At 38.9% G+C, this 21,560-nt stretch overlaps 1 protein-coding gene across 3 annotated transcripts in view; it reads left to right on the top strand.

The window, feature by feature from the left end:
• CDK19 (cyclin dependent kinase 19) overlaps window positions 1-21,560 on the top strand; it is a 180,559-nt gene that overhangs the window by 128,624 nt on the left and 30,375 nt on the right. For all 3 annotated transcript variants that reach the window (XM_029944497.1, XM_029944498.1, XM_029944499.1), the window contains one exon: window positions 16,914-16,971. In XM_029944497.1, the coding sequence (XP_029800357.1) occupies window positions 16,914-16,971 (58 nt within the window). The remainder of the gene's footprint in view (window positions 1-16,913; window positions 16,972-21,560) is intronic.

Below are 21,560 nucleotides of genomic sequence, written 5' to 3'. Positions count from 1 at the left end.
AGGAAATGATGTAACATATTATGGCTAAAGAGAAATGTGTAATATATGACCCTGGATACTTTGTCATACTAACAAAGAGCTATTTTAATTTTGGATTTTTTTTTTTCCTCATGATACCTGCTCGTTCAGGTAGAATCTTTGATTTTTAATAGCATTCGGGGCTGTCTATGACATGGTGGCTATGTATGTTTTAAGTCTGTGTTAGTTACCTATTGCCCCAAAACTCAGTGGCTTTAAAGATGTTTAAACATTTATCATCTGACAGCTTCAGTGGGTCAGGAATCGAGGTGTGGCTTATCTGGATCTTGTTTCACAGTCTTCTTAAAAGATTGCAGTCACCTTGCATCTTGACTGTTCAATCAAGACTTATTCAGTCATGTGGGTATTAAAAGGCTTCATTTCCTCATGAGCTGATAGGTGGAAGGTGGAAGCTTTCCTTTGTTCTTTGCCATCTGGGCTTTTCCACAGAGCATCTTACAACAAGGCAGCTTTCTTCACCAGAGTGAGCAAACAAGGTGAAGAGTGTGTTAGCAAGATGGAAGTCACAGTCTTGTTAGGGAATCATGGAGGCGACAGCCCATCACCAGAGGTCACTTTTACAGCCACACTCAATGGGAGTAACACACAAGGATGTGTTTACTAGAGGTGAGGATTTTGGGATCCATGTCTGAAGCTGCCTACCACAAACCCTACAAGGCTTTTAAATGGATCCTATTATCGTCCTTTTTATTTAGTAGGAATATAAGAAAGAAAAATATGGTAAGTCTCTCTTGGGTGGCAAGAGTTTGAAGATAGTTCTAGTCCTAAAGAGCTAAAAAATATTGTATCAATTATCCCTTCCCTTTTACAAACATCCTTTAGTGATTTATTTCCAGAATTCTGTATATGTTTTTTGCATTTCTCCTCCTCTCCTGTCCCCTCCATTCCTTTCCCACCCACTATTGAAGCACAAGTTTAATCTTCTTAAATCGAGAGGGTGTGTTCAATTGAGAGCCAGGATTTTTCAACTCTGAACCTATCTAGAGATCCCATCTTTGTTATACTGTCTGAGTTCTATGCTTATCACTATTGCTTTCTTATTTCTCTTTTTCACACATTTGTGTTAGAGGGTAAAATGCCAAGAAAAATTTAAGTTTCCCACAGTTGGTAGTGTTGCTGAGTTGTAACAGGTAGCTGACTTGAAACATTATAGTCTTTTAGCTAAAAGCATTCGAAGACATCGCTGTATGAATGTCCAATATACAAAACTCAAAGATGTCCTCTGTTTCTAGTCAGCTGGAGAAGAAATACTGTATTTGTGAAAGTTTGATTAAAATAAGTGCTCGGCGGTTGGAGAATGGTCTAGAAATATCTGTGTGCAGCTCTTCATACCTTGTCTGACAAAGAGATAGATTCAGTCTTTAATTTTGTCTATACTGAAGAGGCCCTGACAAGGTAAAAGTGTCATTCCGCAAAGAAATCCTTTAAATCTGACTGTAGCCATCATGCTGGCAGTTTGAAGAATTTTAGTCATGTTGTAGCGTTTAGCCTTGCTTAGTTCTTATGAAATGGGAGCTTTGAGTTCGTAGACTTTTATATATATATATGTATTTCTAGGAAAGCTAATCATGATCTGTAAACCTCAGTTTACTCATTTATAAAATGGGAATAATTATAGGAACTCTGTACAGTTGTTCATCTCCTAGTCTTAGCTCCAGAATTCCTCCTAATTTCTATTTTGTAGAAGCTTCTGTACATTTTTCTGGATCTCACCAGCAATCCAAAGATGCCTGTTCTTTTAACTGACTTTCCCAGAATTCCTTTATTCATTTATTTTGAAAAGATTTTTAAATGTTTATTTATTTTTGAGAGAGAGACAGAGTATGCACAGGGGAGGGGCAGAAAGAGAGGGAGACACAGAATCTGAAGCAGGCTCCAGGCTCCGCTCTGCTCTGTCAGCATAGAGCCCGATGTGGAGTTGGAACTCATGAACTGTGAGATCATGACCTGAGCTTAAGTCTGACACCTAACTGACTGAGCCACCCAGGCTCCCCCAGATCTCTTATTGAAGGCAGTGGTGTCTTCATCAAGAAGGGATCTTACATGCATGGACTGATTCTTTATTTCATTGGGAGATTGCATATGACAATTATTTTGGTGATAAGATTCTCAACAAAGCACTCATCTAAGTAGAAGTTGAGGGCCATAAATCAATTAAGTGTTGTGCTTTTTCCAGGTGCGCTTTTGTTCCCATAACCCTGGCCTGCGGTGCATTTCTGAGAGACTTGAGTTCTAATCCTGGGTCTGCCACTGTTCATGGACCATCAGTTTGGTTAAGGTTGTAGGTCTTTCCCCTTGGTGTCTCCATGAGTAACACAAGAGGGCTCAGTTTCATAATTCCTACCTCTGAAATTCTTTTTTTCTCAGACAAAAGGTCTCACATATTTATGACTGAACCGACCTACTGGTGCAGAAACGTAGTAGCAGAGAACAGTCGTTATCCTGGATAAAACATGTCTATTGTTCAGGTAGGCGTGATGTTTACAGAGCAATAGGATATGAGCACATGAACCTCGTGCAGCACAAACACAGGTGCAATCCCATATAGACCCAGGTTGGCTCTGCTCTCGTGTCTCCTTCTGGAGCTGCACCTGATTTTCTCACCAGTTTTCCTCCTCGTGCACTGGGGAACGGGACAGTTCTGTTTTTGATCCTGGAAGGCTTGGCCAGGAAGTCATCCGCACACATCACCGTGGTGGAGAAAAGGAGAAAGGAGCTCTGCCTCTGACAATCTTAATTTGTCTTGATAGTAAGACTGAATTATTTGATTTGAATATGAATGTCACAAATGTAAAATGAAAACTACTTCTACAAGCATTGCTTCTCTGAGGACAGATGGTCGTCATTAATGAGTAAGATAGAATCTGAATGTCTGTGTAGCACTAGTGCTGGCATTGCCATCAATGCGGGATTTATCTTGATTATACTCTTAGTGACCTTGCAGTTAGGTAAATAGCCTTCTAGATACCTGTGTTTGTCTTGCATTAAGCTTTTTTAATTGTCTGCTTTTTATTGGTTCTTGTTAGAGAAAAGAAAACCTTATCTCTGCTATTCAGGCCTATAACCACTCCTAAAAGGCAAAAACAAAGAAGTGTATTGTTAACTGTCGTGGGTGCTGGGGTGGCGGCATGTTTATATGAACACCAACATTTGATTTACATAAGGTTATTCCAATTGACCTACTACAGACTCCCCTAGACCATTTTAAGGTAAAATGAAATGAATCACAGCATTTAATATTACAGTCTGCTCCTGAGTTACAGATAGCTTGCACCTAGTTGTGGATACATAATTTTGAACTGAGGGCATTTTTGCTTAGACACAGTTCCGTTCGCTGAACACAAAGGCCTACTCAACCCACAGTGTAGCTATAACGTGTGGCACTTAAAGAACCGTGAAACCTAATTGTCATTTTAACTACAGTATTCATTTATAGCCGGATTTCTGTAGAGGAAGTGCTAGTTTACAGAGTTCAGAATATTTGCTTTACAAACATATTTTGACCTCTGAATATGTCCCAGGCACCGTGGGTATACACGTGTATACATGTTGGGCACTGGGTATACACGGACAAATAGATCAACAGAAAAGTTTTAAAAAGATATTATGAGGTGTAGTCAGGGGTTGGCTCTGCATAAGGTACTGAGAGCACGGGAGGAGGGCACCTGACCAGCTGGGATGGGGGCTCTCTCTCTTCGAGGACTCACACTGAGCTGAATCTAAAGGATGAGTAGTTATTTAGATGAATGGGGGCATTCCAGGCAGAGGAGACAGCTTGAGTAAGGGCATGGGGTAAGAAACTACAAGCACGTTGGTATCACTGGAGCAAAGCAAGAAGTGGTGAAAGGAGCAGCAGAAGAGAAAAGTAGGGACCCAATCACTGTGAATCTTCAGTGGCATGTTTCGAAGCATGGACGTTTCCTGTGGTCAGTGGGAGCTGAGCTGGGCAGGTTTCTGCTTGAAATAGATCACTCACACAGGAGTATGGAGAATAGGTCTGAGGGCAAGGAATGGCAGCTTTATCAGGCTGTTGTAATCAGCGGGTTGAGAAATGATGAAAGCCTGGCCAAGGTAATCAAATTAGAGAAGAGGGGAAATAGTGATAAATATTTAGGAAGTAAGATAATCAGATCTGAGGATTAGATTTGAGGGATAAAGGACGGGGTGTTCCAACTTCTGCTTTTGTTGACTGAAAAGGAAATACCAGAAAAAGAGGCAGGAAAAACTCAGTTTGAACAAGAGAAGTTTGAGAGGATTGTGGAGTTGGCCAACATACCGTTGGTGTAACCCTAACCATATAGAAGTTTAGAGACATATGGTCATAGCTTTGAGAGTCATTAGCCTATGGGTGATTGCTACAACTCTAGAAGAAACTAAAATCGGATTTTTTAAAAACCTGTACTAGCCCCAAGGAGAGCGTTCCTATGAGATCTTTCGTAAGCCAAAATGGAGGAAAGTGAAAAAGTACTAGCTACTAATTTATATGGAAAATTTTTTGAACCTTCCCAGACCCCCAAAATAACCTCTGTTAGGCTTTTCTGATGCCTTAGGACACATCTCACTAACAGATGCACAAAATAAATCCAGATAAAGCACAGATGTTCCTAGCTGAACTCTATGGCAGGCTGATGCTGAGTGTGGTTTTGGGGAAGGAGCCTGACTGGGGCCGTCTCCCCACTTGGGGTGTGCTGCTTCTGTGAGGGCTGCTGCAAGGAAATGCGAAGTGCTGTTTTCACCTTTCACCTTTTTTCCAAACATCAAACATCCTCTTCATATTATCTTTCAGGTAGAAAAAATCAGGTATTAATGCAGATCTTTTGTAGAAAGAAAGTGGTGTAACTGAACTTTTAAAAAGCAGGGTTACCCATATTCAGAAGTAAGCTTGGCATATTTTGGGGAAGGTGCTGACTCTAGTTTCTTGCAACTTCATTCATTCATTCATTCATTCATTCATTTATATTTTTATTTTTTTCTTAAGATTTTATTGTTAGGTAATCTCCATACCTGACGTGAGGCTCAAACTCTCAACTCTGCGGTCAAGAGTCCCATACTCCACTGACTGGGCCAGCCACTTGCCCCACAGTTTCTTTCAAAATTGAAAACTTGTGGGGCACCTGGGTAGCTCAGTTCATTAAGCATCTGACTTCGGCTCAGGTCATCATCTCGGGTTCATTAATTCAAGCCCCACGTGGGGCTCTTCACTGACAGCTCAGAGCCTGGAGCCTGCTTCAGATTCTCTCAGATTCCCTCTCTCTGCCCCTCCTCTGCTCATGCTCTGATTCTCTCTGCCTCTCAAAAGTAAATAAATGTTAAATAAATCAATAAAATTAAAAACTTGCCTACCAAAAGACCACTGACAATTTTTATTTACTCATCCAATAAATGTTTGTTAAATACTAAGTCCCTGGATTTTAGCAAATACAAAAAGTGGTGACAAAAATATCCTCCCTGCCCTTTGGGCGGTTCCAGTCATAATGATCTTCATATTTTGAAACCCTCTACTATCAATGAGGTTACTTTAAGGGGTAAACAGGTATGATAAACTGATGCTATTAGCAAATGACTGTTGTGTTTGCTAAGAGGAAAAAAAAGCATATTTATCTCACACTTAGTTCTCTGCTCGATTTGTCATGACTCAGAATCATTTTGGTTCAGGGTGAACAATGGAGAACAGAATAAAGAAAGACACATACACTGAGGGTTTTCTCCTGGACCAGATGGGTGGAGAGCTATGCTGCTGCTACATTTAACTAAAAGATAGTTGTAGCCATCGATACTAGTCTGATTGATGTTCTGATTGGTTTTGTCCCTATTATTCAGGGTTGTAGACAATTGTGTTTGTGTTTTCTTGCCTTCTTTATTGGTGCTGATAAAAGTCATCTTGTGGCTTCACATTTTTGTTCCAAATGTCCTGGGGTGGGAGCATAAAGCAAATGTAGTAGGGTACTTGTGTATCTTTAGGCCATTCTATTTATGAGGTGCCAATTAACTAAAATTAAATTTAACCCTGTGGAAGAAATTGATTCTATATGGAGGAAAAAGCAAATCTGAAGTACAGGTAAAGCCTCATGAATGTAAGTTTAAGAATTAATAACTAAATCTGCTAGAATGCAGATATTTCAGGAATAGTTTCTAAGTAATCATACTGGTTATCACATGATTTCCCTGATTTTTGCCTTTAAAGTACAGTTTAACTAAAGTGAACCCTACGGCCTTGGTTTGTCTATCCGATTTTATTGCTGATAACTTAAACGCAAAGCATCCAACTCCTGCCATTTCTGCTGTTTCTATGGTAACTAAAGTGTGCAAACCCGGCAGTATCACTTTCTTTCACAGCTGGCACTTTGTGTTCACAGTAAGAGGAGTTTTAGTAAAGCATCGTCTGTGTTAATTGGGATGTAAGTAGGTCAGAACCACTTTGGTATCCTCTCCTCATTCTTCTCAGTGTGTGTGGGCGTAGGTGCATGTGCCTGAGCTGCAGTTCCCTTTTTTTTTTTAAAGCCTGTACTTTCACTTAGATTAATCTCTATTAAAGTTAATCTTTTGAAAATTAAGCATAATATCTATAAATATGACTCGATTTGGAATCTTGAGGATTAGGTGGAATTCTGTGACTTGCCCCAGCCCTGTCTGTGGGCCCTTAAGTATTCCCATTACAAAATAAAGATTGATTGATATGAAAATGCTTTAAATATTTAAATGCATTTTAATGGTGGTTATGACATTTATTTTGTTATCATTATTATTTTGAGACATCAAATATCTTGTGACCTGAACATTTATTTACTTGTTATGTTACGGGGTATGTATATTTTTTAAATATTTATTTTGAGAGTGGGGGAGGGACAGAGAGAGAAAGAGAGAATCCCAAGCAGGCTCTACACTCAGCCCAGAGCCCATTGTGGGGCTTCATCCCAAGACTGTGAGATCGTGATCTGAGACAAAATCAGGAGTGGGATACTTAACTGACTGAGCCACCCAGGCACCCCAGGGTGTGTGTTTAAAAATAACATTCTGTGTAATTCTAGATCTTCACCTGACTACAGGAGCCCCTCTCTGTGGATACTGCCCGAGCTCGGCATTCCTTTCTCAGACTGTATGAAAGAGCTTGTAGTCACTGCTCCCTTAAACCACATCACTGCCTCTGCCCTCAGCTCAAGCTCTACATGGGGACCCCACACTTAGAGTTTCCACAGGCTTGAAGCATCTTACATTAAAAGGATTTTTGGGGTGCCTGGGTGGCTTAATGCATTAAGTGTCCCAACTCCTGATTTTGGCTCAGGTCATGATCTCAGGATCGTGGGATCAAGCCCCGAGCCTGGCTGAGGGTAGAGCCGGCTTGAGATTTTCTCTCTCTCATTTTGCCCCTCCCACACACTCTCTCTCTCAAAATAAATACACTTTAAAAAATATTTTCTACAAACTTGAGTACCAGTTAGAATCCTCTTTTCTCTCTCTCTCTGTACCCTCATTCCATCATGGTTCTCATATTCTCCGTTTCTCCACAGCATGACTGCAGGAGCTTCTAATGAGAGTTAGCTAACAGTGATCTAAGACTGGCTTCCTGCCCTTCCCCCATCCAAATGCTCATAATCTACTTTCATTTCTTATGGGAAGCAACTGTGCTCCCATATCACATACTTTGTGTTTTTATCTGACAGCTTTATTTTGCAAGGATTTAAGCTCAAAATTTAAGATTACAAATAATGTAGCACAAGACATATAAGATGGTTTATTTGATAATTTTAAGATGTTTTTTCAAAGTTTTATTAATTTAAGTGATCTCTATACCCAATGTGGGGCTCAAACTCATGGCCCCAAGATCAAGAGCCCTTCTGACTGAGCCAGCCAGACACCCCAAGAATTGTTATAGCCCGGAGAATCTATTCTTCCTCAGGTTTTCAAAAGTATTCTGTAATTCTGCCTTTACTTTCCCCTACTTATTTGGGTCTCTTTTACTGTGTCTGGCATCTGTAAATGGACAGAAGTCGCCTCTTCTTATCTTTCATTCTATTGCACCTGAAGACCACATCTTCCTTTGTAAGCTCTCTTAGCTTCTAGAACCCTGTGTTGTTTTCTCACCTTGGTTCCTCCTTCCTAATTTTTTTCCATTGGTTCTTTTTCCTCTAAACACCCTTTATTCTGAAATGAATTTTATTTATTTTAAAAATACCATTTCTTTATTTCTGTATTTCTTTATTTATTTATAAAATACCAAAAAATACAAAATCAAACATTATTGACATTGCTTAAGAATGTCTCCAGTTCTGGTACACAAGTGACTTGTGCCCAAAGCAGAACTCCTGGGTTTCTCCTTCTCTCTAGAATCATCAATGCCTTATCATTCTGTCCTTCCTGACGCCCATTGTCCTCCCTCACGAGAGTCTCTAGTCTCCAGGCAAGCTCCTGTCTTAGGCCTTTCAGCTTCCCCTTCTCATTGCCTACACTGCCCTCCCCTTAGACTCCAGCAGCTTATTACTCTACTTTCTTCAGGTCTTATCCCAAGTGTTAACCTTCCCAAGGAGATATTCTCTGAGTAATTCAAAATAGCGCTTATTACTGTTGAATATAACACCCTTCCAGTGGTGCATATCACCATTCCTTGCTTTATTTTTTGTCTTTACAATGACTATTTGGCACATTTTCATGCCTTACAGGGCATAACCATAGAGAGCTTGTCACCCCTGTAACTGGAACATTACCCGTAGCTTGCTTCTATTTATGCTTTTCCCCCCATTTCATCTTCCTACCTTGTCAAAAATAACAAATATCCTAAGTTTTGAATCTGTTATTTACTCCTTGTTGTTTGTTTCTTTATTTTGAGAGAGAGCACAAGTGGGAGAGAAGCGGAGGGGGGGGGGAGAGAGAGGGAGAGAGAGAGGGAGGGAGGGAGAGAGAGGGAGAATCCCACACAGGCTCTGCATTGTCCGTGCAGAGCCCGAGGAGGGGCTCGATCTGACGAACCATGAGATCATGACCTGAGCTGAAACCAAGAGGCGGATGCTTAACTGACAGAGCATCACCCCATTATGCACTCCTTTTTAAATTTTTTTCCTGTTTTTTATTTATTTTTGAGAGACAGAGAGAAACAGCACAAGCAGAGGAGGGTCAGAGAGAGAGGGAGACACAGAATCCGAAGACAGGCTCCAGTCTCTGAGCTGTCAGCACAGAGCCCGACGCGAGGCTCAAACCCATAAACCATGAGATCATGACCTGAGCCAAAGCCGGACACTTTAACTGACTGAGCCACCCAGGCGCTCCTGCACTCCTTTTTAAAAATAGGTTTATCAAATTTGTCGGTGTGCCGAAATAGTATATTCTTAGCTTTGCTTGGTTTTAAGTTTTAAGAATACGGCATTCTGCTGTGTTAAAGTCTTCTAAACTTGCTTTTTTCACTCAACATAATACTTCTAAGACCCAAATATTTTTTTTTACCTTTATTAGTAACCCCCAAATTTTCATTGCCATTTTAAAATTCATTGTGTGCTTCTACAACACTTAATTTCTCCATTTTCCTATTAGCTAGAAATTTGGGTTATGTTCAATTTTTTTTTTATTACAACCTATGCTGTTATGAACATTCTCTGTTGTGTCTAAAAATGGAATAACTGAGTCAAAGGGTGTGCAATTGTTCAGGTTTGCAAGATGATGTCACATTGTTTTCCAAAGAAATTGTACCAAGTTATTCTCTTAACAACAATGTTTTGGAGTTTCCCCTGACTTCCTACTCAACAGTTCTTACTTTTTAACCAATATACTAGATATAAAATGGTATCTCATTTTGATTTTAATTACATTTCCCTCATTACTAATGAGGTTGAGTATCTTCATATGCTTAGTGGTTAAATGTTTCTTATTTTGTTAAATGCCCACTTAGACATTTTGCCCATCTTTCTATTAAGTTGTTTTTATATTGATTTGTGAGCGTTCCTTACTCTGGATACAAAATCTTTGTTAACTTATATGTGGTACAAATACTTCTGCCGTTTGTGCTTTGTCTTTTTATTTTCTTTCTTTTTGGTGAGTGAAAGTTATTTTAATAGCCAAGTGTATTTTTTCCCGTTCGGACAGCCCATATGCAAACACCATTTATTGAACAGTTCCTTTGTCCTCCACAGACCCTGACACTAGTCTTCTCACAGCATCCTAATTCCACTGTGCTCTCCGTTCTATTGCACTGATCACTTGTCTGTTTCTGTACCAGTATCATACTATCTTAATTACTATGGCCTTAAAATAAATTTGGGGGCACCTGGGTGGCTCAGTTGGTTAAGCGTCCTGCTTTTAATTTTGGCTCAGGTCATGCTCTCGAGCCCCTCATTGAGCCTGCTTGGGATTTTCTCTCCCTCCCTCTTTCTCTACCCCACCCCCTTCTTGCTCTCTCTCTTGCTCTTAAAATAAACTTTAAAAAATAATAAAATAAATCTTGATGTCATGTTTTGAGCCAGATTCCTTGGATTTACAGATAAGTATGGAGAGAATTTATGTCTTTACTATATAGAGTACTCTTATCTATAAACATGACTTCTTAATTCATTTGAGAGTTATTAATGTCATTTGAGATAAAGTCTCACGATTTTCTGTTAAGAATTTTTTACATCCTTTAGCATATTTATTTTTAGGTATCTTATTGGTTTTTTTTTTATTGCTATAGAAATGCTGCCTTTGAAAAACTTTATTCCCTACCCTTTTTTTCTTTTGGTGATGTATAAAGATAGAGTTGACTTTTTCATATTATTCAATTAGCCAAACATCCTACTAATCTTTCTTACTATTGCTAATAATTTTTCTGTAAATACTTTGTTTTTTTATGTAAGTAATTCTATCATTTGCAAATAACAGTAATTTTGTTCCTGCCTTTCCAATCCATATCCCGTTAATTACTATTTTATAGCACTAGACTTATAGTGCAGTGTTGATTTTAGAAGTGGTAGAGGCGCCTGGGTGGCTCAGTTGGTTGAGTGTCTGGCTTCAGTTCAGGTCATGATCTCACGGTTTGTGGGTTCGAGCCCCGTGTCGGGCTCTGTGCTGACAACTAGCTCAGAGCCTGGAGCCTATTTCGGATTCTGTGTCTCCCTCTCTCTCTGACCCTCCCGTGCTCACACTCTGTCTCTCTGTCTCTCAAAAAATAAAATAAAAAACATTAAAAAAAATTTTTTTTAAAGTGGTAATGGTCGATATCCCTGCATTCTTCCCAATTTTAAAGGCAATCCTTCCAATGTTACTTCTTAGTTTTTGATACATACCCATTATCAGGTGGAATATAATTTTCTAGTCTAACTTGCTGAAAGATTTTATCATGAATAGATGTTAAGTTTTATTAACTGCTTTTTTTAGCCTCTGTTGAGATAATTATATCATTTTTCTTTTTTAATATGCTAATATGTTGAAGGATTTATATAGGTTTTCTCATGTGAAGCCCTCCTGGCATTCCTGTTAATGTATTTGGGTTAATAATATTTTGTTTAATATTTTTGCATCTATACTCATTAGTGAGGTTGGCCTGAAAGTTTTTTCTGTTTCATACTTTGTTTCTGCTACCAAGATATACTGGCCTTCCAAAACTGTTGGGAGCATTCCCTCTTTTTCTATTCTCTGCAAATGTTTGAATAAGATTGAATAATCTGTTCATTGAAAATTTGAAGAACTTGCTTCTGTGGTCATTTGGGGTCCAGTGTTTTCTTGGTAAGGAGATTTTTAAATATAGTTTCAATTTATTTAGCACTTGCTGGTTTCTTAAGATTTCCTAATTCATCTTCAGTCAATTTGTAGATTATATTTTCTTGACTTTGTCTATTTTGTATACATGTATAAAATAATCAGTATAAGGTACTTTGTGGGGTTCTTTTATCTTTCTAACCTTCATCAGCCCTGTGTTTATGATCCTCCTTGTAATTTGTAATGTTTATTTGCACCTTCTGTCCTCTTGCAGTGGTGGTCCTGGGGGCTTCCTAAATCCTGTCTCATTCATAGACTTCTGCCCTTACCCTTATCTTTTTACTTCTAGTTTCTTTTCGTTTATTTTCTTGAGCTCCCCCTCGCCCCCACCCTGCCTTAGCTTGGATACATAATTATTTTCAGCCTTTTTCCCTAACATAAATATTTAAGGCTTTTATAAATTTCCTTTATAAATACTGCATTAGCTGCATTTCACAGGTTTGATAGGTGATACTTACATTAATTCATTTCTGAGTATTTTAAAATTCTTCATAGATTCTCCTTTTACCTCTGAGTGATTTAGAGGAATTTTTTTTCATATTAACGAAATAATATATTTTACTAAAAATAACTATTGGGGCACCTGGTTGGCTTCCTCGGTAGAGCATGTGACTCTTGAACCCGGGGTTGTGAGCCTGAACCCTACATTGGGTGTAGAGATTACTTAAAAATAAAACCTTAAGGGGCACCTGGGTGACTCAGTTGGTTAAGCATCTGACTTCAGCTCAGGTCATGATCTCCTAGTTCGTGAGTTTGAGGCCTGCACTGGGCTCTGTGCTGACAGCTCAGAGCCTGGAGCCTGCTTTGGATTCTGTGTCTCCCTTTCTCTCTCTCTGTTCCCTCACCACCACCACCACGCACACTCTATCTCTTTCTAAAATAAATATTAAAATAATTTTAATAAAATAATTAATAAATATTTAAGAAATATAACTATATTTAACAAAATAAAAACATTTAGTGAGAAACAACTAGTCAGCATACAACTGCACAGCTCCTTTTTCTTATAAACAACTGTTGGCTTCATAGTGCAAAAGAAATGCTTTATGTATACATCTCATTTTACCAGAGTATTAAAAAATATGTACACTCAAGGTTTTATATTTAATTAATATGTTTTACTCTTCCATCAAGGAATATTCTTAATTAAGTTGCACTGTCTATCCTATGGGGTCATGGCTATGAAGAGTACAGTGCTCACCAGTCTAACTTAATGTGACTGCCTTGATTCTTTTCCTTTCTTTTTTTTTAAATTGAAGTATTGTTGACACACAATAGAAGGTTTTTTTTTTTAATTTTATTTATTTATTTTTTAGAGAGAGGGAAAGAGAGCACAAGTGGAGGAGGGGCAGAGAGAGAGGGAGACACAGTCCGAAGCAGGCTCAAGGCTCTGAGCTGTCAGCACAGAGCCCAACGTGGGGCTCAAACTCGTAACCCTGAAATCATGATCTGAGCCAAAATTGGATGCTTAACCAACTGAGCCACCCACACGCCCCCACAATAAAAGTATTTTTAAATTGCCAAATATATGAAGTTTTAAATTTATACTTTTGTGATTGACTTTTGACTTAATTGCATTGTGGTCAGAGAACATAGAACATAGCCTGTTTGATAACAATTCCTTGAAATTTCTTGAGATTTGGTGGTATATGATCAACATTTGCAAACGTTTCATGTGTCTTTGAGAAAAATGTGTATTCTCTAATTCTTGAGTAAAAAGTTGTGTATGTGTATATGCCCACTAGATGAACCTTGTTAACTGTGTCTTTTGGATAGTCTGTATCTTAAAATTATCGTCTTCTTCCCTCCCTGAGGTTGTATCAATTTTTGCTTTATATATATTTCAAGAACGTGGCAAGTTTAGGAATGTTGCCTCTTGCTGGTGAGTTGAACCTTGTATCATTATATAGTGACCATCTCTATTCCTAATAATGCTTTTATCTTAAAAGCTATTTTGTCTCACTAAAGGTTGATCTAGCTCTTAGCAGTTTGCCTGAAATAACTTTTAATTGCCTTTTATTTCAGGTTTTATGGCCCTTGTGCTTAGGTGGATCTCTTCTAAATAGTATAGAAATGGATTTTGTTTCTAATTCAAAATGGAAATAATCTGCTTGTAGCAGGAAATAGTTTTGTTTTAGTCCTTAGGCCTACATGAGGAAGTTTTTCCTCCTGAGAGAGTTTCCTTTTGCTTCTACTGGTGGCATCTAGATTTATTTTAGTCCCCTTGAGAGTCTTGGCTGACTTTGGGTTGCAGGCTCAGTTTTCTTACTTTGCTGGTGGCCCAAGGTTCAGTATCCTCATCGAAGTGTTGTTGGTATTGGCCCTCAGGCCCATCCTGGCTTTCCGTTACTCTCTAGCCATAAGGATACATTATTTGGGCCGGCGCTTGGGATATCAGGGAGTCCTTCAAGGGAGGTGTCTTATGCAGCACATGGTTCTGTAATGACAGGTTCCCCTACCGCACCTAGTCAGCCGTAATATCAGATGGCAGAATCTCTTGTATTCTCCTTGTTTCTCCCCCCAATATATGATATATTGTACACTTGTTTATTTATTGCCCTTCTATTCCCACTAGAATGTTAGCTTCATGAGGGCAAGGATTTTTCCTGAATGGATTTTTACCACTATATCTCTAGCATCTAGCCTGATACGTAGACTATGCTTAATCAATATTTGTTGAATGCATGACTGTGGAGGGTGTCTCGAGAGGGTGATATAAAAAAGCAATCCCAAGTCTTGAACTTTTACCTTAAAATGCTCTTATATGTTCCCCCCTGACCATTGTCACAGTTTAGGGTGCCCTTAGTTTTCCCTGTTGTCTCTGTCTCTGCTTTCTGGTCCAACCACCCTTTCCAATTCACCTTTCACATTGCTACCAGTTTTTTCGTATATATAGGTCTGATTATCTTACTGTCCTGTCTTGGCTTAGCCTATAGAATCAATTCCAGTTTCTTTAAAGTGGCATTTCGTTCCCAACATAGTTTCCAGTCTTATGTCTACACTGAGCATCCTGTGCTCCGATGCAAGTTCTCCCAGTAAGCCATGTCTCTATTTTGACCGTGCCCTTACTTACAGAGTTCTCAGAGCCTGAAAAGTCATTCTTTCATTTATGCCCATCAAAATCTGAGTCATCCTTGCATTCATCCAAAGTCTTCTCCTTCCAAAGTCTATTCTGATCTTCAGTAGGAAGAATCCTTCATTCCTGACATTTTATTTTGCTGTTTTGATACTTTTTGTAACCTGTCTTGTATTCTAAAATGCAGTTTGTTAGTGTTTCCTTATTAGATTTTTAAGCTCTTTGAAGTCTCCAGCTTCATGTTTTATTTCACTTTATTTCCTGAAAGTCTGCAGTGCAGTGTTTTATCTATCCTGGATCTTTGATAAATCATTGTCAGAATTGAATCTTGAAGGTCTGGGTTTTGTCTGATACTATTTTCTCTTTCTGCTGATTTTGTCTCATGTCTTCCTTAGTCATCATGCTCCAGTGACAATAACTTTCAAATCTCCATCTTCCGATATCCACTCTTCTGACTAGTATGACTTGGGAATCTCACGTTGTCCGCACCCCCCCAACCAGTACCTCTCATAACTGTTCCGTAATAAAGGCACCATCATTCTTTTAGTTACAAAAACTCAAAACCTTGCTGAAATTTGTATCACCCTTTGTCTTAGTCTTCTGACTTCAACTAGTCAAAAAGTCCTGTTATTTTCTTCTTTAAAATGTTACTCAGCTCCATACCTCCCTCTCCATTTCAGCTGAGAAGGCCTTGGACAAAGCCGATATTATCTCGCACCTCGTTCTGATCGCTCCCCCTCTTCTGTGATCTCACAGCCTGCCATTTAAAGATCAGATTACTTCACATGACATTTAATACTCTCCAGAGTGTAGGTTCATTTTCTACCCCCAGTGTGCGTCCTCTGGTTTCTGTCCAGAGTTCTGTCCAGGTTACCGTCTCCTAAGCCTACCTTGTTCATAGCCTTTTCACCTCCTGCGTTGCCCTTGTTCTTCTTCAGCCCTGCCATGCCAGTTCCTGTGCATTTTTCAGGATCTGGATAATGGATACCACCCTTGCCCTCACCTCCAATGAACATTTCCCTCAACAGCGGAAACACTAGTTAATCACTTCCTCCTTTGAACTTTTTTTTTCAGTGCTTATTGTTTTCACTGAAACTTAAAAAAGAGCCAGCAAATTGGAAGGAATCTAGAAGTAATGTGGTTTAACCTCTAACCCAAGACGTCAGTCCTCTCTGTAACGCACACACAGCATTAGCTTCTAATATTATACAAAGCTTCTGTTCTTTCCTTCTACTTCTATAATGAGCATCTGGAGGCTAGGGATTTAATTTATCATGTGCTTGTTTTCCTCTTAATTGTCAGTATGATTTTTGTCCCTAAGATGCTAAAAATATGTTCATTGATTGAATAAATGAATCAGAAAATTTCTCTTTTAATAGTTTACAGAGGAGACTGACTTGCCCAAAAGACTATTTCCATAGTTCTCTGTTTCCAAATATCTACAAATGAGGATGACTTAAAAGCAGTGGATTCATTTGCGGTCTGTTCTTTTCTTTATACAGTTCTGTATTAGCCTTGGTTTTTATATTCCTACATCTTGAAATTATATTTGGAATTTCTCACCTTTGCATGAACTATAGCTGAAAATGCATATGGATATAAATAGAGTCTGTTGAATGTTTATCATGTTTTCCTATAGTTTAGAAATATGTAGCAAGGAATACTCAATTCATTTAAATGAAGGTAATTATACTGTGGTTTGAAATTTTACAAAACATTTTTCAACCACAAAAACTCTTTCTTGTGGATAGCAAATGGACAGTTTAGAAAATGTGCAGGTTTTTAAGAAATATATAACTTGTGACTTCTGTGGGGTAAATAGAAATGATATCTTCAACTTCTTTGTAATTATTTGTATAATTTTGAAAATAAGATGTTTTCAAAGCAAAGTTGTTTATAGAAGGTTAGTGCTAACTTCAAGTATGTCAAATGCTTTAACTATATAGAGGATACTTATATTATATTATGGTTTTGATGAAAATACAGAAGTGATATATTTATATTTTAAGAACTTTTCTCCATTTTAGAGCATGTCAAAAGAATAAACGTAGTAATTTGAATGCTCTATTTTTATTCCTAGAAACCAGCAAATATCCTAGTAATGGGAGAAGGTCCTGAAAGGGGGAGAGTCAAAATAGGTAGGTAATTATTTCTCAAATAACTTATTAAGGAATTGAAGTGACTGCAATGATGGTTTCCCCTTTCTAAGATTCTTATTTACAATGACTTCCTCATCATGCTTTTAGAAAGTATGTCTGGAGGTATAGATAGATAGTTTATAAAACTCCTCAGGGTTAGTCCCCAAATAAGGTTCTATGTTCTAAGGTGCGGCCAGCAAGCCCACAAGAACTGCATTCCCAAATAGTCCCCACGCACGTGATTGCTGTCCTGCATAGCAACCCTAAACCTCATCTTCTAAGTCTTGCTTTTGGCTCAGCTTCACCACTGTTCTTTCCCTGGATCCCTGGATGCGATCCCTCCCACCTGACCTAACACACGCGCATCTTCCCACATACGGTTCCCCCCGCCCCCTGCATGCCTGTGCCAGCGACCAGCATATTTTTTCCAAATGAATATACATGTTTATAAACTCTCTTAAATGGTGGTCTTAGATTAAGGCCCCCACAGGAGTCCTTCCCTTTTATTAAGATTCCCTTTGCAACCCTGAAGATTGTCCTAGAAGAAATTTGGCATCATTTATACCTATGACATATTTGGGAAGAAAATGAGCTGAAGAAATGCTTTATTCTAATTTTTTGATAATAGAAATTGCATTTATTAAGTGTTCAATGATTTTTAGAAGGATTTTAAAATAAATTTTGTTTCATCAACCTGCTTTCTTTGCTGTTAGGATATGTCATGCTAGGGGCGATGCCAAACTGTGCTAACTTGACCTATTGCACATCCACTCTGTCCTACTATGCACGATCGTGCTCCTTGGTTGGTTGGTTTTAAGCCAACTTCCTTTTTTTTCCCAACCTTTACACTAAGTTTACCGAGATTCCGAGTCATAAAAAATGTTGATGGTCACTAAGAGCCAAGTAGCTGCTCTCCTTCCCCTCCCCCTTCCCCACTTCTTCCCTCCCCACCCCTCTCCACCACTCCTCACTTGTTTGTTTCACGCTCACACTCTTTTTCTTGTAGGCATTTGAGGACCTACTTTTCGCTAGGCATTGGTGAAACGGAAAGGGTAGTGAAGGACGGTCCCTCCCTGTGAGAGACCATGGAAGAGACAGCTTACTGCCCAGTGTCCTAAATGCTTTCATATACTACCTCACTTACATTACACAACCAAGGTGGATGTTCTGGAGAAGGAGAACTGGCTTTAGAGAGGTTGCAGCTTACTCAGCCTCTCACGGGAGGATGTGAATTCCAAGTCCAGAGTCTCTTTCCCTACAAACGTTGCTGCCCAACAATAACAAAGCTGTCTGCTGCACCCTCACTGACCGCTTTTCGTCAGCACAGCACTGTCTCTGAAATGGTCTCAGCGAAAGAGGGACTTTCCCCTCCTGAGTCCTACCTATGTGCCCACACCCCAACTTCTAACTAGCTTCCCCTTGTGCTTAAACTCTCACACTGCAGTGTCTCCACACTCTGCTTCCCCTTTAAACCTTCATAAGCCTCCTCCCAATTCTAAAATAAATCTTCTCATATCCATTCTTTTTTACTATTTGTTCAATTTTTCCCCTTGTTCCTCTACTTCTAGAACATACAATGTTCACCCACTGGTCCCATTCACCCTAATCTGTCCTCTAATTCTGTCCCTCTATCGAAACTACTCTCCAAAAAGGTCACTTAATGACCTCTGTCTCATCATATCTAGTGGCCTGTATTTAGTCACGGCTTTCTTTTGTTGCCTTAATAGTTCTTCTGACCCATGTGGCCTTGAGACTGTCTTTTCCCTTGGACTACGTGACATCACATAATTGTGTTTTTCTACTCAGCACTTTTCCTCTTACTTCTGCATTTTATTATTGGCTTTTACTCCTATTAACCTTTTGTTGCAAGACCCCCAGGCACCTGCTTGGGGCGTGGCCTCCCTCTGCAATTACTTCCTTAAGGAATTGATGAGTGTGGCCTTAACATCTTGGATTCTGGGGCACCTGGGTGGCTCAGTCAGTTAAGCATCTGACTTCGGCTCAGGTCATGATCCCATGGTTCGTGGGTTCAAGCCCCGCATTGGACTCTGTGCTGACAGCTTAGAGCCTGGAGCCTGCTTCAGATTCTGTCTCTCTCTCTTTCTCTCTCTCTCTCTCTCTCTCTCTCCCCAACTCACACTCTGTGTCTCTCTCTCTCAAAAATCAAGATTAAAAAAAATTTGTTTTTAATCTTGGGTTCTATAAAAAGCATTCTAAGATCGGAGTCTTGGATTCTCTTCTCTCACCATAGCCGAAATGTTTACCTTAATTTCGACGTACTGCTGGCAGTGTCTGCTCCATTGCTTCAAACCAAATTCATCATCATCATCTTGCATTCTCCCTCGTTTGTACCAGTCATCCCGTCTACTCCTCTACTTCCTCTTACTCCTCCTAGATATCTCTAGTGCTCCTAAGTCAAAATTCTGTATTCTAGCCAGGCCAGTTGGTTACCCCACTGTTCAGAGTTTTAGGATTGTAATTCTATCCAACATTAGGAATACAATCAGGATTAAAAATAAGCAAGAAGTAATACCAGCAGTATAGAAAACAATCTAGTTGATTAAATTACTTTTAATTTTTGTTTTAGTAGCTCATTACTTTTTAAAACTTAGTAATGCTCTGATGCCTGTGCTTAACATTTTAATACAGTCCTTTTTTGAGTGAAAAGAAAAACACAGTAAAAAGGAAATGCATCATGCCCTTCCCTGTGCCTAAGCCTCCCCCGCCCCAGCAACCTAAATACTTCAGGCCTGGGGTGCCTGGGTGGTTCAGTCTGTTAAGTGTCAGACTTCAGCCCAGGTCATGAACTCACAGTTTGTGGGTTCAAGCCCCGCATCTGAGCTTTGAGCTCAGAGCCTGGAGCCTGCTTCTGATTCTGTGTCTTCCTCTCTCTCTGTTCCTTCCCTACTTGCATTCTGTCTCTCTCTCTCTCTCTCTCAAAAGTAAAGATTTAAAAAAATTAAAGAAAAAAAATAAAGCCTTCAGGCCTTATCTGAAATGCTTGCTATCCTCTTTACTGTTCCATGATTTACCCTTGAGAATCCAGCTCAAGTTCCACATTTAGTTTTGTCCACTTCTACAAATGTTTACCAGTGTTCCACATAAAGCCAAGAAGGAGATACATGCCCCTCACAAGACTTAAGAGTCCAGTAGAGGCCGATCATATCTTGCCTTTAGTCTTACAGCACTTCCCCTTTTTTAATCTACTCTATGTATTTTGTTGCCTCACCTTCACCTCAGTTTCTTGGTGGCAGACACCGTGGTTTCTGGCTTTCCTTCATCGGGTGATACTGTCTCTCAGCACTCACACCAGAATTTCATCACTGCAGTCTGTTGAATGGAACGGTTTCACTCATACCTAATTTTAGGAAAACAACTGTTGTAATGTTTAGATTAGTTACCTTTTGTCTACATTGGTGATTATTTGAGAAATGGTTTGAAACTCCTTTAAAGTTCAAACAATAGACAGGAATTATTTTTAAGAATGTTTATTGTTTCCTTTGGACGTGACTTCATCTGACAGTGAAGAGATGAGGCTTCCATAAAATTAAGAAGGTAGGGAATAAAGGGACAAATACTGGCTTTAGCTTTTACTTAAAAAGTAACATACTTTTCCATGGGTGAAACAACGCTGCATCACATTACTTTGCCATCAGCAACAGTCAGCATCTATTACATACATAAAGCGGTGCTTTGGTGGAATGGTTCTGAATGTCTTTGCGATGAGGGAAATGTAGTTGGGAAAGAACAGGCATCAGCACAGGCTTCCTTGGATAGCTTTATTTTTTATGACCTGTGTTCTCCAAAGCATTCTCAGAAAGCCTTGTGAAATATTCAAATTCTAAAGAAACAAAATCACTGTAAATTAAAATTTTAATGTATGTTATGGCATGTTAGTTTTAGATTAAATGGGTTTCTATAGTTGAAACCTTAATGTACTATTAGATAGTTTTTGGGACCCCTTATACAGTTAAAATATACTGTGTATATTATATATTTCAAATTGCAGAGGTTTTTCATTCTTGTGATTTGACCTTTGTGACATGTGTTATCATATATATAATCTATTGGATGTCGGATCAATGATTAAGAATATAGCTGCTAAATTATAACATAGTTTGTTTGAATACTGGCATTTTTACTCCTATCCCTGTGACCTTGGGAAAGTCCCTTAACTGCTTTGGACTTTAGATTCTTCATCTCAGACGTGGGGAACAAAATACTATTAAACCAACATTCTTATGAGGATTAGATGAAGTGTGTATACATGATATATGTGAAAACTATCTGTAAATTCTGAAGTACTTGATAGAAGGTATTTGTTATTTATTATCTTCAGAAAATTCATTTCTAGAACTTATTATATGGTAGATTTTTAAAAATTTTATCTTTAAGTAATCTCTACACCCAGCATGGGGACCAAATTCACACCCCAAGATCAAGAGTCGCATGCTCTACCCACTGAGCCAGCCAGACACCCAAGAACTTATTATAGTAATAAATATTCTTTTTACTACTTGTGCACACCTCAATATTTAAATCAGTTAGCTTTGATATAGACCTTTGTTAAATCCTAGTTATAACAAATT

The sequence above is a fragment of the Suricata suricatta genome, chromosome 7 (genome assembly GCF_006229205.1).
Source record: "Suricata suricatta isolate VVHF042 chromosome 7, meerkat_22Aug2017_6uvM2_HiC, whole genome shotgun sequence".
Lineage (NCBI taxonomy): Eukaryota > Metazoa > Chordata > Mammalia > Carnivora > Herpestidae > Suricata > Suricata suricatta.
The sequence above is the reverse complement of the archived record's forward strand: the minus strand, read 5'-3'. Positions and strand labels throughout refer to the sequence as shown.